At 30.8% G+C, this 15,543-nt stretch overlaps 2 protein-coding genes across 4 annotated transcripts in view; one reads left to right on the forward strand and one right to left on the reverse strand.

Moving 5' to 3' along the window:
* The first annotated feature begins 392 nt into the window (after positions 1-392).
* The window catches only part of lili (LMBR1-like protein), a 28,700-nt gene continuing 13,549 nt past the window's right edge, over positions 393-15,543 (forward strand). The window contains exons 1-6 of one of the 3 annotated variants that reach the window (XM_068774844.1): positions 393-418; positions 708-844; positions 923-1,187; positions 1,296-1,523; positions 2,359-2,424; positions 9,710-9,862. In XM_068774844.1, coding sequence (XP_068630945.1) covers positions 782-844; positions 923-1,187; positions 1,296-1,523; positions 2,359-2,424; positions 9,710-9,862 — 775 coding nt within the window. In that variant the 5' untranslated portion in view covers positions 393-418; positions 708-781. Of the gene's footprint in view, positions 419-538; positions 622-707; positions 845-922; positions 1,188-1,295; positions 1,524-2,358; positions 2,425-9,709; positions 9,863-15,543 lie in introns of those variants that run through there. The other 2 variants (XM_068774845.1, XM_068774846.1) reach the window with 2 other exon arrangements.
* On the reverse strand, positions 3,553-6,719 carry LOC137931467 (tetratricopeptide repeat protein 12-like). The gene is made up of 3 exons (XM_068774848.1): positions 6,431-6,719; positions 5,043-5,288; positions 3,553-3,790 (listed from the first exon to the last, which is right to left on the reverse strand). Exons 1-3 carry the CDS (start codon positions 6,710-6,712, stop codon positions 3,587-3,589), a joined length of 732 nt encoding a protein of 243 aa, XP_068630949.1. The 5' UTR covers positions 6,713-6,719; the 3' UTR covers positions 3,553-3,586.

Raw genomic sequence — 15,543 nt, forward strand, 5'->3', positions numbered from 1 at the left:
GATATGACTGATGGAAATTTTAGTTATTTTATTTCATTATATATCCATATCATTCAATAATAAAAAAATAAATAAAATTATGATAAAGAAATCTTTCATAGAAGAATTTTTACTATTCCAATAGTTCAATATCAAAAAGTTATATTGCAACAAATATAGAACAATTAGGTACTCATAAAGTCTAATTTCATTTGTTTTATGTTAAAATCGATTTATCGCGCAAAGATAGAAATATATCGCTTCGTTAAAGAAAATAAAGTAACAAAAAATTGTTGTTGGTGGTAATGTAAACTATTTTATAATTATTTATTATTACAGTATAAAATATTTTATACATTTCAAGAAATGTGATTATGATTCCGAAATATTTTCTAGCGCTTAAATGATGATTGTTTAAAAAGGACCATAAAATTACAAGGTAAAAAAATTTGTGCATTGAATTTATCATCGCTTTGTTTGTTTATCTTTATATAGTTTTGTCATTTGTCAGTTGCGCATAACCTGTCAGTTAGTCTCTTTCAGCTGTTAAAAATACAAAAAAATTAGTCGTGTAGTGTATCGTTTATCGTCGTGTAACAAATTTGTAAAATAAAAGATTTATCCTGTAATAAACGTTAAGTTGTTCGTCATTTATTACAAATAAAAGCTGAAGATCTCTTTAAAATGTGATAAATTTCATTAAATGTCTTTTGTTGTAATATTTGAAGATGCTGTGGTATATTAATGTGGGACACTTCGTTGAAATATTTATAAAAAGATAAAAACGAACTAATGGTAAACGATGGAAGATGAGGAGGCTGATTTGCGTGAACAGATATTTCATAATAATGTCCGGGAGCAGATCGTAAGTATAATGAATGTAATTCGTATTTATTAATAAAACATTAATATGCACTTCAACTTTTTATAATTTTGTTTTTAGATATTCCTGTTGCTGTTCATATTATTATATCTCTTTTCGTTTATGCTAATTGAAAAGTTCCGGCGTCGAGATAGCGAGGATTATTTTACAGCTGATGAGGATGAAGTCAAAGTGTATAGAATAAGTCTGTGGTTATGTACATTTGCTCTAGCCGTTTCATTGGGTTCTGCACTCCTGCTGCCAGTGTCAATAGTCAGCAATGAAGTGCTTATTTTGTACCCAAACAGCTACTATGTTAAGTGGCTAAATAGCTCACTGATTCAAGGTTAGTGTTCACTTAGTATGACATATAATTAATTCTATTAAAAAATTCAATTTACTGAATTTTGATTGACTGTATATGACAAATAACTATTTTAAAATATTGTTTTAGGTTTATGGAATCATGTCTTTCTTTTTTCAAACCTCTCCTTGTTTGTGTTCTTGCCATTTGCATATTTATTCTCTGAATCATCTGGATTCCCTGGATGCCGTGGTCTGCGTGGACGAGTGTATGAAACATTTATTGTACTGGCCTTACTTGGTGTGGTAATGCTGGGCTTGGCTTATGTTATATCCGCTTGGCTGGAAGGAGACCGATCCAGTATTGATGCTCTGCTTAGTAAGTATATAGGTATTTGTATTTAATCTTACTTTCCACATTACACACTAGCTATAAAATAACATTAAAAAGTCAGCCACTTTCCTGGACAATATGTAGTAGATAGTCTCTATGATAAAGTGCGAAATACCATCATGCCAAATTGGCATATTTCTTAATAGTAAAGTCTTAGGTATCTTCTTTAGTAAAAGGGTGAATAATTCACTATACACATGTATGTCCTGGTCATCTCATTGTCATTTTATATAAAAAAAGCTAAAAAAAAGATTGGAAAATATAGATATATTGATTAGTTAAATTGTGTGTTATAGTATGAAATTGTACAAATTAATGGATAAAATTATGTAAAATGTTATAAACAAATAACTGATTAATTACATTAATGCTTCCTAGAAATAAATACAGCCATGACCCCAAATCATTGGCAAGATGTGGGCCACTCGAGTACTTACCACTGTATTAAAATTATGAATTCAACAGTACATTCTTTTAAAGCCTGTTGCTAGATTACAAAGGTGGTCACAAAAAGATTATGTGGATCAGATCAGTTATTATTTCTTGCAAGTAGTCATAATTTGTAAAAGTAAAAGAAAATATGTGTATATTCATCAATAAATAATTTTGAATATTCCAAAATGATTGCATATGTGATATTAGTGTTAGCTCTTAGGTTATGTTCTTATTATTACTGGAGTAAATGAAGTAACATAAGTAAAAAGAAGTTTAGGTTTAACTTTAAAATCAAACTGATGATTAAAATTTTTTAAGAAGAGGTGAATTAGTTGAGAGTTTAAAATTAAATAGAAAATAATTAAAATATTTTTTTTGTTTGCAGATTTATGGACATATCTACCTTTCTTATATTCATGTGTATCATTTGTTGGTGTGTTAATGTTACTTGGTAAGTAATTTTTATAGCTTTTTTATATTTTTATTTTTAGCACTAAACATGACTCTTTTCTTATGTACCCATTTTTAAAATATATGAAGGGTATACTTTAATATCATCAAAATATACATAACTGTTCTATAATAATACAACACTAAATTTTTTTTATTGAAACTATTAAGTTTCAAGCAGATTTACCAAAATATATAGAAAGTTTTTAGTTAAGAAATATTAGTACTGACATGTATAATTATCTTTATCATGTATAATGATCATATAATTTGTGTGCCATGTTTCAATGTGATGTGTCAAGATAAAAAGAACTTAGAAAAACCTGGTTAGATGGTATTTATTACGGAAAATACCTTTCACTTTACATCTGAATAGCACAACTCATCTTTGTTAAAAATTGAACACAGAAAAATTAAAAAAAAATGTTATTTTTATCATTATCTAGACACCTTAAGAAATTAATCTACAACTTATTATTTATCTATTTCAATAAAATTATCACTTGCAGCAACAGTTATATTTGACAATGATTAATCTATGTCCTTAGTAACAAGAATTTGTGCTCAGTACTAACCTTAGTTCTTTATTTAAATTTAGTATTAGTAATTTTTAGTAATAACAATTTTGATTCTCAAAAAAGTAAGTGGCATTTTACTTAAGTCTGTTGTATTATCACCAAGCAAATGTGATCTAGCTTTTATATTTTTAGTTCTAGTTAAACTATAATTTTAAAAATACGTGACACCGATTTTGTAAATTAATTTTCTGCAGTTAGAGCCATAGCCAACAGAGACAAGGTTGCGGCGAGTCGCTGGATTAGCCTGCACAAAATTCATCGTGTTTATCTTTCGGGGAGGCCTCTGCGTTCGTGTATCGGCTGACATGATGATGATGAGCCATAGCTTCCTATTATTGTCCATAAGTAGGCTATATTAACACATTTCAGACAAACTACTCTGTTTGTAGGGATTCAAATTTGACAAGAAAAATTATTCATCAAAATATTTTTGTTAACTAATAAAGCTTTATGATGCATTTTTCGTAAGTGAAACATTATTAATGGGGGGATAAGCATTTTAATTAAAGGCGACTAATTGGACAAAAAATAAAAATAATAAATGTCTCCCCATCTCAAACACATTACTAAAATTTTTTCAAAAATTTAATTCTCGTCTTCGATAATGTCCTCTTTGCGAAGAAAGAAGGCAATGAGTTCATTATGTTGTGGAAACATTTCTTCTACTTCTAGTTTGCACTCTTCGAATTTGTCTATATCTTCCAGCTCCTTGTAGGCCTTTGTTTTATACAGACGCGCTTTGAAACTTTTCTCGTTCAACCGCAGTGCCAAGTCGCAATCGTTCAAAACCTAAAAAGTAACGTATGTCCTTGTCAATATTGTTGTTTCGTACTGGCGAATAAAAATATTGGAACTTATTTCACTGACAATATTAATTTTTTTAAGTCTCTGTTAATATTATTTTTTCCTGACTACAAAAATTGATAATTTTTCGTGTTATTGTCGACCGTTTCCAATGTGTGCATCATAAGTTGTAGTAAGCTAACAATAACTATAATTTTTACACCGGGTTTGTTATTAAAACCGTTAAACGTACATCGATCGCGGCATAAACTTCCAAAGGTCAACATCGCGAGTATATTTTTGTAATTGAAATTGTATTTTTGATACACATGAAGAGTTTTACCTGTTCACTGTCCCAAAATTTTGGAAGTGTACCTGTCTGTCTTTTTACATCATTTTTGATATCATCGACCATATATAGATTTATTATTATTTATTTTTTACATTGTTATATCAATAAGCATAAACTTTAGTGTGTCGTCTTGAACGGATTGTCTGTCGATACTACAAAGTGGACAGTCAACTTTGTTAAGGTTGTCGGGAGACACTGGACGATGGATTAGAAATAAGTCCAGCTGTGGACGTCTTACGAAATAATGATGATTGCGTTAAACATTCTTTTTAGTATAGCGGATGAATCACATCTTTTGGTTATAAGTAATCGAATATTTTGTTTATTTTTGTTGTTTAACCTTTTTTACCAGGATAGTTTTAAGTATTATTATAACTTTTGTACACTACGTTAATAAGTTAAGGGAAGTAAGTTTTTTTTAAATCGCAAAGCTTTTAAGCAGCTCTGCACTTCTAACACGCAGTTACGGTACGGTGAAACATCATGAGTTTTTTTAACCGTTTCTCAATTGCGATATTGATCAAAAGGAACACAGCTATAAAAAGGTATATTTAAGTTTAAATCCATTCTACAAATAATGATATGCTATTGGTATATGAAATATAAACCGTAAACCGCAGCCGTGTGTAAGTTATACCCCGTGGTCGGTTGTTATGGTAAATGGAGTCAATTTTATATTTATACTGTAACGATGAGGGCGCGGATTTTTTTAGTATTATTTTTAAATAATTCCGGTTAAAGTGAATTATGAATATGTTTATGGTAACGACTTTAACGACACTTCAATTATTTTTTAAAAAAATATCGATAAATCTATTTTGTGCTACAATTCATTTTGTAAATTTCGTGGTGGAATCACAAGACTATAGAGTGAAAGAGTTACATTTGATTGAACATTTTTTATACCTTTTCGTAGTTTCCCAATTTGATGTTAGTGAGGGCGCGGTCGCAGTAGAGCATGTGATTGTCTCTAATGTATTCAATTGCACGATTGTAGCAAGACAACGCTTTATCGTAATCACCACGTCGAAAAGCTTTAATGGCTTGCGTATTCAATGTGTCCATTTTTTCACGGCGAATCTTTCGATCTTCGGCGCGGAGTTCCGCGTCTTTGCTTACTTCCGCCATCCATGCCTCTTTACACATTTCTCCCTGAAAATATTTATTGAAAAAACTTAAATAAAAATAGTATTTATTGATAGATTAATATGTACGCCAAATAGCGGATTTGCAAGTCAACTAATAATTTGTATTAGAACATTGATTATTCTTGAATTTAACATTTGGTTTCATGAATATGTCGTACATGTAAATATTGTAATGTTTATAAGTATTTGTTTGTATTTAGAGTTTTAGCAAGATTATGAAACTCGTCACAAATGGATATTTAAAGTATCCTTAATTGATTCTTGTCGCATCGGTATTTAGGTCAGCACTCCACGCTACCGGACTAGCAAACCAACTGTAGGTTTGCGGAATGTTTTCTATTCGTTCTATTGACTAACAAAATATTGTGAACAGCTTTCGTTCTCAAATTAGAGGATAATTTGTTATTTAATTTCTATAATTTTTTTTGTTATTTGTCGTAATTATCGTGTACAGAGTACTACACTCGTTAAATCTATTTTTGAATTGAGAATTTTCACAGTAGCGGCTAAACTTAGTAGCTCGTTTGCCAATAATACTACTCTCGGCTTAAAACGTTCTTATCGTACTAAAATTATCTTCACCTCGTACACCAACGTAAATAAACGATAGAACAAATACGCAGTTATTTATACGGGAGCGAAAGCCAACGTGCTTTCTTGCAAGACATGCATACATACGTCGAATACTCATTTTAACGTATTTACTCCCGGGATGTTAGTGCAGTGTTAACCAATCTTTTTTGCGCTGTGTCCCACCTTAGCCTTTCTAAAATTCTTACGCATATAAGGGGAATGTAAAATGTATAATTTTTATATTGAAAAATTTAATTGGTCACTTAAAGAACTTAAAGTATAGGTTTTAAGACGAAATTTTATCTAATAATTCATTAACGCAATTATTTAAGAATGTGCTTTTTCGGTAAATTTGGCACCGAAATCTAGCATTGCATTTAAGTGGACCGAAGCGAAAACGTTAAACTCGTGTCGAGTCCATTTTTAAATTGCCCTCATAAAAATCAATTTGCCCTCAGTGGTGCGTGGATATTTTAGTTTAGAGGTAACGATGTTTTTGAGCCGCTTGTAAAACATATAAAACAATCTTGTGATTTTAAATTAAACGCGGCACTGAATATTAATATGACTTACAGCTGCGTTGCGTTCGACACATTCAAACGCCTTTCTGTTTATAACAGTCCTGTCTTCTTTTATTTTCATTTCTATGTCGTCATCTTTGATAATTTTTCCTTCTAGATACTGGTCTGCCAGCACTGAAGCCGCTTCAGACTTTGCTTTGTCACCACTGGCGAGATCTTTTACTATATTTGACACTTCGCCAATCCGTTTCATGAAATTGTTCCATTCTTCATTAAGTTCAATTTGCTTGGTACTTTTAAAAGTTGATTTCGATAATGATTTTTTTGCAGCCATCGTTGTGAATTCGTTCGTTTCTCTTTATTTGCTTGTGCCGTTGACGTGAAAATAAACAAGATGATAGTTGTCATGGCGACGAAAATAAAGCACTTATTTAACCAACCGACATGGAAGTTATACGATATAGTAATAACTTCTAAACTTAGAAATGTATATTTTCATGACGGTTCACGTAAAATTAGAAATGCACTAATTTCAAATTTTACATCATACAACGTATGATATTACATTGATTGTATCTTGTGACAATACACATGTATATACCAAGCAATGTTATGTTTTACGCAAATTTAGAAAATATGATGAGAGTATTGTACACTTAAACAAAGTATGGCAGAGTTAAGGTGACTAAAACTTGCAATAAATATAATAAACATCCATTATATAAAAAATGTACATTTGTGAATAAAAAATATTGTCTTACTGACAAGTCAATTGGTTTTAATTATCATCCACTTACTGAAAATTTGGTCTGTATTAGTTAAAATGGTAATATGGAAGAAAAGTACAAACCCACGAAAATCATACAATTGTAAACTATATGAGCAAGTTAAACAAGGAAATATATTGTAATCAATCATTACGTAAGTAAGAGTCAAAGCGGTAAAAGTGATTTCTCTAAACATTACAAAAGTCTCGTCTAGCGACATGTAGGTTCGCCTTTGAAGGTGCGTGCGTGCAAATCATATCTTCTCTTAACTTATTAATTCCTTATTTTTAAAAGTTAACATACTTATAATGAGTTGGTCACAAGTTTTTTTATACAATCCTACTGTCATTATGACAAGTAATATATCTGTCAGAAAGGTTAAATTCTTTATTCTGTTCAATATCTTATGTATCTGCCCAAGCCGAGCACTCGATCTCAGATACTGTAAAGAGGTTTAGGCTAAGTGCTTACAGCGTTCTACCACCTCTAAACTCGTACAGCTTCTGACGGTTTAGTTGTGGATTACTATAACTAATTATCGGCTAAAGCTCTCTAAATATAACTAAAAAACGCAACGTTTTGTTATTGTTTTGCATAAGAACTACATTACTATGGTATAATCTTACATGTTTTTGTACAATTAAATTTGTTGTTTGTTCACGGCTTCTAATGAGATAAGTATTAAATTTTGGCATTATCGAAATTTCTTTTCTATCTAGTCACATGGACAGATTGAATTGTCAAATATTTATTGTTCGGTGAAAAAATAAATATCTGAGGCGTATTTTAGAATAATCGCTTCATTTAGTGATTAAATTTCATCATAATAAACAAATCTTAATTTTCGGGAAATACCTAGATGGGTGCAGCGCAATACTGGACATCATGGTGATATCCATGACTTGTATTGGGTGTTTACCAACTGATATGATGATGATGACGATTTCGTACACTGCAAAACTGATAATTGGTTTTCGAATGAAGCATAAACAAAAAAATAATCATTTAGAAGGATAAACATGAAGGAATCGTATGCATAGAGGAAGTACCGATTACACGAACTCTTTCTTTAATTCTCTTTCTTATGTCTAGCGTAGATTAATATTTATACAGCCTTATCATTTTTATTTCCATTACTGTCTATTAATGTTTACTAAGATCAGATGCTTAATTTACTTCGTGGTTTGCATGGTAAAAAAAAGGTGTTGTGTTCACTATTTTTCTCGCAATTTTTATCTGTACCCTCATCGTTTTAGAAAGACTGATGGATATTTTTTTTATTTGATGATTGCTGATATTTTGATATATTTGATTAACATTGGCATCATAAAACCCTACATTTTATGTGAATGTGTTTATAAGTTCATGAATATTAAAACATGTGTAGTGTGCTGTTAAAATATTGTTGCAGCATGGACACATCAAAAACTAGTATTAAAATACAATAAAAAAATGTTCGAGTTGATTATAGTTTTTTGTTTTATTCCATGACTACGTTTAATAGCAAGGTAAACGAGTATGTACATTACCATCTCCGAGAGGTAATCTGTTCTTTAAGGAACAACTAATTCATTGTGCATCAATATGTTTAGATCAATAATTTTGTTACGATTACATTTCCACAAGCAATCATAAATTTAGTAAAAGGATTTATATATTTTATAATAACATATATTTGACTTTAAATAAAACATTTACTTCCGTAGATTGCATTATTATCAACGTATACAAAACAAGTTTTTTTGTCCTCACTTGCCATGTTGCTTTTAAATCATATAATCGATTAACATTTTATATGTCATACAAATTACATGAGTATTTAAATAACAAAATTCATGAGATTTAAGAAAAATGAACAGATTTCATTAAACCTTCGTTAAATATACATGCGTAAAAGTGTAAAGTTCCCGGACGCGCCACAGGGTTGTATTAATCTATTATTATAAAAGTAAACCATTAAGTCCCTGCTGTGTGAAGGCAGAGGTTTAAGGATTGCGATTTAAAAAAAAATGGAAGTCATGTAACCGATATTCCGAGAGACCACCCGCCCTATCCAAATTGAGAAATCCCTTACGGTACGGTAAAAGGTTAAAAAGCAAATGGGTGGCATTATGGAATACTTTTAACATCATGACAAAACGTTTTATCCGCATCTCCTAAAATCTTTATGGAACAAATATTAAGTATTATCTAATTCATTTGGTAATGTGGTTCTCTGGTCACTTTGAACTACTTTAGACTACGTGGTTAGCATTATGGTTTTGACTCTTGTATAAATCCCTTATGTTTATGTATATTAAGCTAATTTATTGTGAACGGAATCGCTGATTCGATCCTTGGTAAAGTCAGAAATATTGTACGAAAACCGGCTTCCATTAACAATCATAAATAACGAATTTAAAAGATCATATTATTTCATGTTAACAAGACGGAATATTATTTATTAAGTGTTTATTTATCGAAAAATTTGTTAAGTAATGTATTCATCAAATTACATGTATTAGGAAATTATTACATGTAAAAGCTTTTAAGTTGATTCTTTATAATAATAAAAATTCATTCAGTATTCACACCCCTGGGCTTCGTCCGTCTTTTCGGTGTCGTCGGTGGTGTGCTGGTGAAGCCGCAGTTTCTCCGAGACCTGGACGAGGAGTACTATGTCTACTCGTTCGAGGAAAAGACCATTCGACGCAGGATTAATACATCTGTTGCTACAGGTAAGACTTTACACACATGGCATGGTTTTATTTTAAGTAATAGGTGTGGGTTAATATTTGTGTAAGAAAATGGAGAAAAAGCCGGTGTTGCAAAAAGCGGCCCTGCGGACCGTGGATGTTCACTAAGTGAAATTGTATCACATTTTGAAGTGACCCTATATGTGGCTATCTCATTACATCTGACTCATAAAATGTTTTCAATTTGAAACAATGAACGTCATGCTAGTAAAGTTAGGATTAACAAACAGTTGCCTTGATTTTTTAGGGGGACTACGAGGTGCAACGAAAACTTCAAAGATCTAGTTTAGTTAATACTTTATTACATTATTTGATAACATAGATTAGATTATAACATATCCGTTGAGGTGGATAGCGGCAAACCATGGATTCGATATACAGTTAATTAATATTTTTTTTCTTATTGTTATAAATTTGATCATCTAGTGAACAAATACGTATATAATGAGGAAAAGAATGCTGTTAAAGCCCAATTTCTACCAAACTGGAATAAAATTGAACTCGCTCATAATAACGTGTGGTTACTGTGATACAGTTTTCAAAAGAGTTTGTATTAATAAACTTTTTAAATTTATCGCACGTTAATTCAATGGCAATAAACAAAAATTAATTGTAAAAGCGTTGGTTGTTGCCTAGGTAAGAGTTACTAATTTTATGAAGGCTAGAAAAAAGGTATAGTGAAACCGTTAAAACATCTGTATGCTATAATATATAAAAACAACAAAATAGCCCTGTACAAAACTTATTAACTGTAAATTATATTCGGTGATGTTAGGTGCTATTAACCTTTTCAGCTTTTATAGCTTCATTGAACTTGGAGCTCGCGGACTCGAAATCCGGTTGAAATCCCAAAACGATGTTTAAATATTATATAAATATAGACATAAAAGTATGTATCCGTGATAACTTTTGTTCATTTGCGTAAAGGATATGAAAAATGCATTAAAACAGATAATATATTCATCTGTTTATGTTCACAGTTGTATTTATGTTACGTGTAGTCAAAAACCTTGAAGTTATTTGATGATCTACGATTGAAACGAAACGCATAAATCTGTTTTTCTTCTAGAACGTTGCCAAATGCATTATCTTCGTGTATTGGCCGGCAAACGATTTATTTTTCTGCCTGATAATAGCACTCGAATAATCTACGCGTTTAAAATTAGTGCTGCGCATATTTACTGCGACTTCCACACACATATGACTTTTATTGACATTTGTCGGCACGGGATGTTGATGTATTTCTCATTGTTTATACAGCATACAGAATATATTATATACAATTCATCGTGTATTTTGTCGTCTCTTCATAATGTATTGTACATGCCTTTTGCACGAAATTGTGCTTTTGTTAAAACCAATTGGTTTAATAATTCTTAAATGTATAATGCTGTACAATCACATCGTCTTATGAAAGAAGGTGTCGGACTAACAGTGACAGCATTAATAAAGCATTGATTAAATCCTGATCGAGACATGATTAGCTAAATATGCTCGTATGATGAAGCGTTTGTTGATGAATATTGATTAGGGTATAAATTGATACATTAAAAGTACGGTGTTCTAATCTTTTATTATTCATCTTATTCTATAACATCTTATTCGATAAGAAAAAAAATAATCATGTACCAAACCAGTTCCATGTGAAAAAAAAATCTGATGAGAACCGGTCGAAAATTATTAATATAATGAATCTTTATGAGACTACTCGTTGAAAAAAAAGTAATGTGTCTTGAGAGGGTTCGGAAAAAGTAAACAATCATTTTGTTATACGAGTACAATAATGGAAGCAAAAGCTGTGTTTCACTGAAATTGATAAAGTAAATTTGACTCGAATTGTAATTATTAATCTCAAGAAAAAATAGTTAATATGATATCTATTTTAGTCAATAAAATGCCTCTAATATACCTCTAAATGTGTATAATTTATACTAAGCAATTTTAATAAATATTATATCTTTCTTCTTATATTCACAATGCACGGATAACCAACACGCACAGTCAAATTAGACGCAACCTTGTAACTATCTGACCTTTGCATACTGTATGATCTGTAAGTGACGCACCGACAGTACTGTCTAACAGTACCGTCTACTGTTTCGTTGAAATATGTATGCAATTTTCGGTAAATATATATACGTTTTTTTCACCGACCTATTGTTGGAGAAGACCTTCTATTGTCTGTAACATTTAAAGCTTAAGTAAAATATCTAGTAATAATATATTTCACAGAGCTCAATGTATGTATGTGTATATATATATATATATATACACATGTATATGTGTGTAACGTTCGTATGTTTACATAATGTATATATAGAATGGACTTCCACCTTTGTATGAGGGCAGGGCTTACATACTTGTAATTTCGTAGAAATTTCCTTTCCGAGATTAGCCTATAACGGATTTAAAGAAATGGCATCTACAAGGATCGAGAGAGCGTTCATTGAAGAAAATGTATAACTCTTTAGTTTAAGAGCTTTCTCTTAGGTATAAAACTTGGCCTAATTATATATTTTTTGACATTTTAATGACTACCAAGAACTTATTTTATGATATTACACCCACAAAACGCAGTGCTGATCAACTAATTAGTGAAAAAACATTATTAAAGCACAATTTGAAATATATTAGAATAGCAGTGTTTAGCAAATTCTACATTTTAACAAAGACACATCAGTACACTAAAAAAAATGCAGATGCAGTAATTTTCCCTGGAAATGAATGTCGCTTTACCAAATATTAATTCTAAAACAGTCGCAGTACATGAGGACCTTCTCTTTTGTCGGACATATAATTGCTTAACTATCGCCGATTACTGTCACAAATTATGTTTTCATTATCTTTTTATTTTAAAATAAGACAATTTGTCGTGAACCGGAAGCTATGAGACGTCACTAATCACTTTTGATTGTTACAAAACTTTGTATAATTATCTGTAGATAACAATACTACCTATTCGTTTAATATAAATACATTTACCGAAGATTGCTTCCGAATAAGATAGTTTTTGAAATTTGGCTTCCGGCATGGTACCGGTAAACAAGACAATAGTCTTATTACGTTTTACTTATGGAAATTACTGTGGAGTCTTAGGCTAGGCGCCCTACAGCCCTGCCGCCACCCGCGGAATCTGGAAATGACTTTTGGACGGCAAAGAAAGTTCGGTCCATAATAAAGTTATTATTGTTTATTTTTATAATAATGTACCATTTTGTCTGATATTATCATCTTTATACTTGATATTTATCAATTATTATTAGAAGATGTAATTTGTTCATTTCGTTGTAGGGTTTATCTGTTTAATATTCCTCCGCACCCACAGTGCAGTTCAAGTGTACTGTCCGATAGCTGTGGACGCGCAACCTTGACCTGTCATCGTTCTGCTCTTGCACGTGATGCACAAGTCCTTTCCTTTATTTAATTTCAAAGGGCTCTAAGTTATGTTTACTATATAATTCGGGGTGGACGAATTTTGCAAGGAATGTTTAGACCTGCAGAAACTAATTTCATACCCTATATGTATCATATAATAAACCAAAAACAAGATTACTTAAAATAATAATATTCACGACATATGTTTAAATTTCACTTAGTTAAACAATTATACTTAATTAGTATTCCTTTCGAACGACTCGATAAATATTTTTACATTTAATTAAACACTTCGATAGTTCGCAGCTTACTCGTAATTACTAATGTTACTTTGCATTAATTTTAAAAGATGTTTAAAAATGGTAGTTCTAGATTGTTTTCCGGATAGATAGCCAAACTCAGTATTTAGTTGTTTAAACTTTCGTCTCTTACTCTTTGACTTTTTAAAAAGTATAGTAATAAAATCCTTAAAAAAATTTTGTGATAGGTCTTTACAAAAAACATTTTTGTCCCTAATTTTAGACAAAAAGCGTGACCTGGCATATACAGTCATGAATGATTTAGATGCCACATCAAGATTTATTATTCATACGATGATTAGATCTGGGCACAATTAACAAAATTGTTTCTTGAATACAAAAGATATAGTTAATGTAGCTTTAAATTTTATGCAGATCTTAGATTTCAACATTTATGCAGATATTGTAGAGTATATTTTTAAAATTCAATTAATTTTGACGATCTTTTTGGTCAAGGTAATTTTGTTTTAAAAAAGAATTTAAATGTTCGTATAAATATTTTGTATAAAGTAAGACGGTTAATTATAATTAGATGCGTCGGTAACGTTCTATATCTTATCACCTGCATTTAAATTGCTTTTTGTTAGCAACTACCGACTGCTATACAGGAGGTGGTATGAATGAGACGGATCATCTTGTGTCAAGTTGGCGAACGTAGATGCTCCGCTGAGATTTTATATTATTCCTCACACAGCTGGTTACCATTAGATTCCTTATCATAAGAAAACCGCGTGGCTGTTCGTTTTAACTTAAGGATTATAACAATCATAAAAATTTATGATTTTATATAATAATAACAATAGACGCCCACTGCAAACCTGCCTACCTCAAAATAAATCTACTGGGGGATATAACATGATCGCCACGCTTTGCATGCAGTTTGACGATCGCAGTGTGGTGTTATGGTGCCCATCCTCTGGAAACTTGTTTGTATGCAATGACCTTAATGACAATGACAGGCAATGACAGAATTAATGAACTTAACGTGTAACTTTTGTGAAATTAAATTCCGAGAAAAAAACGCGCGATCGTAGATCGCAAGTCTACCATTTTTTTTTATTGTATATCATTGTCATGTTTTTGATCTCTAAGTTTTTTTTTAAGTGAATCTATAGAACATGAAATCTTTCACCTTTACTTTTCATTATTTCTTCAGTAAATCACATACATCTAAAGGACAGTGCTCCAACTTTTTGTAACAAAAATAGCATTCAATCATTAATTAGAAAACGTTGTGAAAAGCAAAGAATAACTTAAATTAAAATGTTCTTTGGTAAAATTGCAGACTTTATGATCTACATTCAGGCATGCAAATGTTTTGTTATTAAATAAAATAAATAAGACTTAATTGTCTCTCTTGTTCACCAATCTAAAACTGTTCCGAGACAAAGCCGCTTGATTAAAACTTCTTGTGTCGTATTAATTACTACATCTCCAAGTCCACGCTGGCCTAGATTGTATGGTCAGGGCCGGCTTTAAAAATGCTTAATATATGTTACCGTGTACTATATACTGCTATAATATGATTTCTAGCAGGTTTTTTTTATTTATTTACTTGAAAATCATCAGGTAACATACACCGTAATGAGTAATTAAAAATTAAATAGACATTTACAGGATTTCGTAATTATTTTACAAAGTAATTATAAGTAGAATTAAGTAATAATTTAGTATATCTTCATTGACTTAAGCTACTTCGATAATAAAGAAAGGTTTAGCAATCGTCGCACCGTGGTATAATTATTGTAATAGATCACTTACGTCAAGCTGTGACGCAAATTGTGTTGAAATCTTCCAAATATCCTCAATTTAAAAATGAAGAATTATTTACTGTTGTAACTCTTCGGAGACATGAGAATTAGTAATTCCGTACTTAAAAATTTTGTTTTGACTTTTCTATATTTTCACAAAACAGTTATAAATTTCTTCATAAAATTGCATATGGTATTGAAATTCAATGAATAATCATGTAATGTATGTAATTAGAAC

The sequence above is a fragment of the Battus philenor genome, unplaced genomic scaffold (genome assembly GCF_028537555.1).
Source record: "Battus philenor isolate CCGP_79_NKW_IND1 unplaced genomic scaffold, ilBatPhil1.0.hap1 SCAF_8, whole genome shotgun sequence".
NCBI lineage: Eukaryota > Metazoa > Arthropoda > Insecta > Lepidoptera > Papilionidae > Battus > Battus philenor.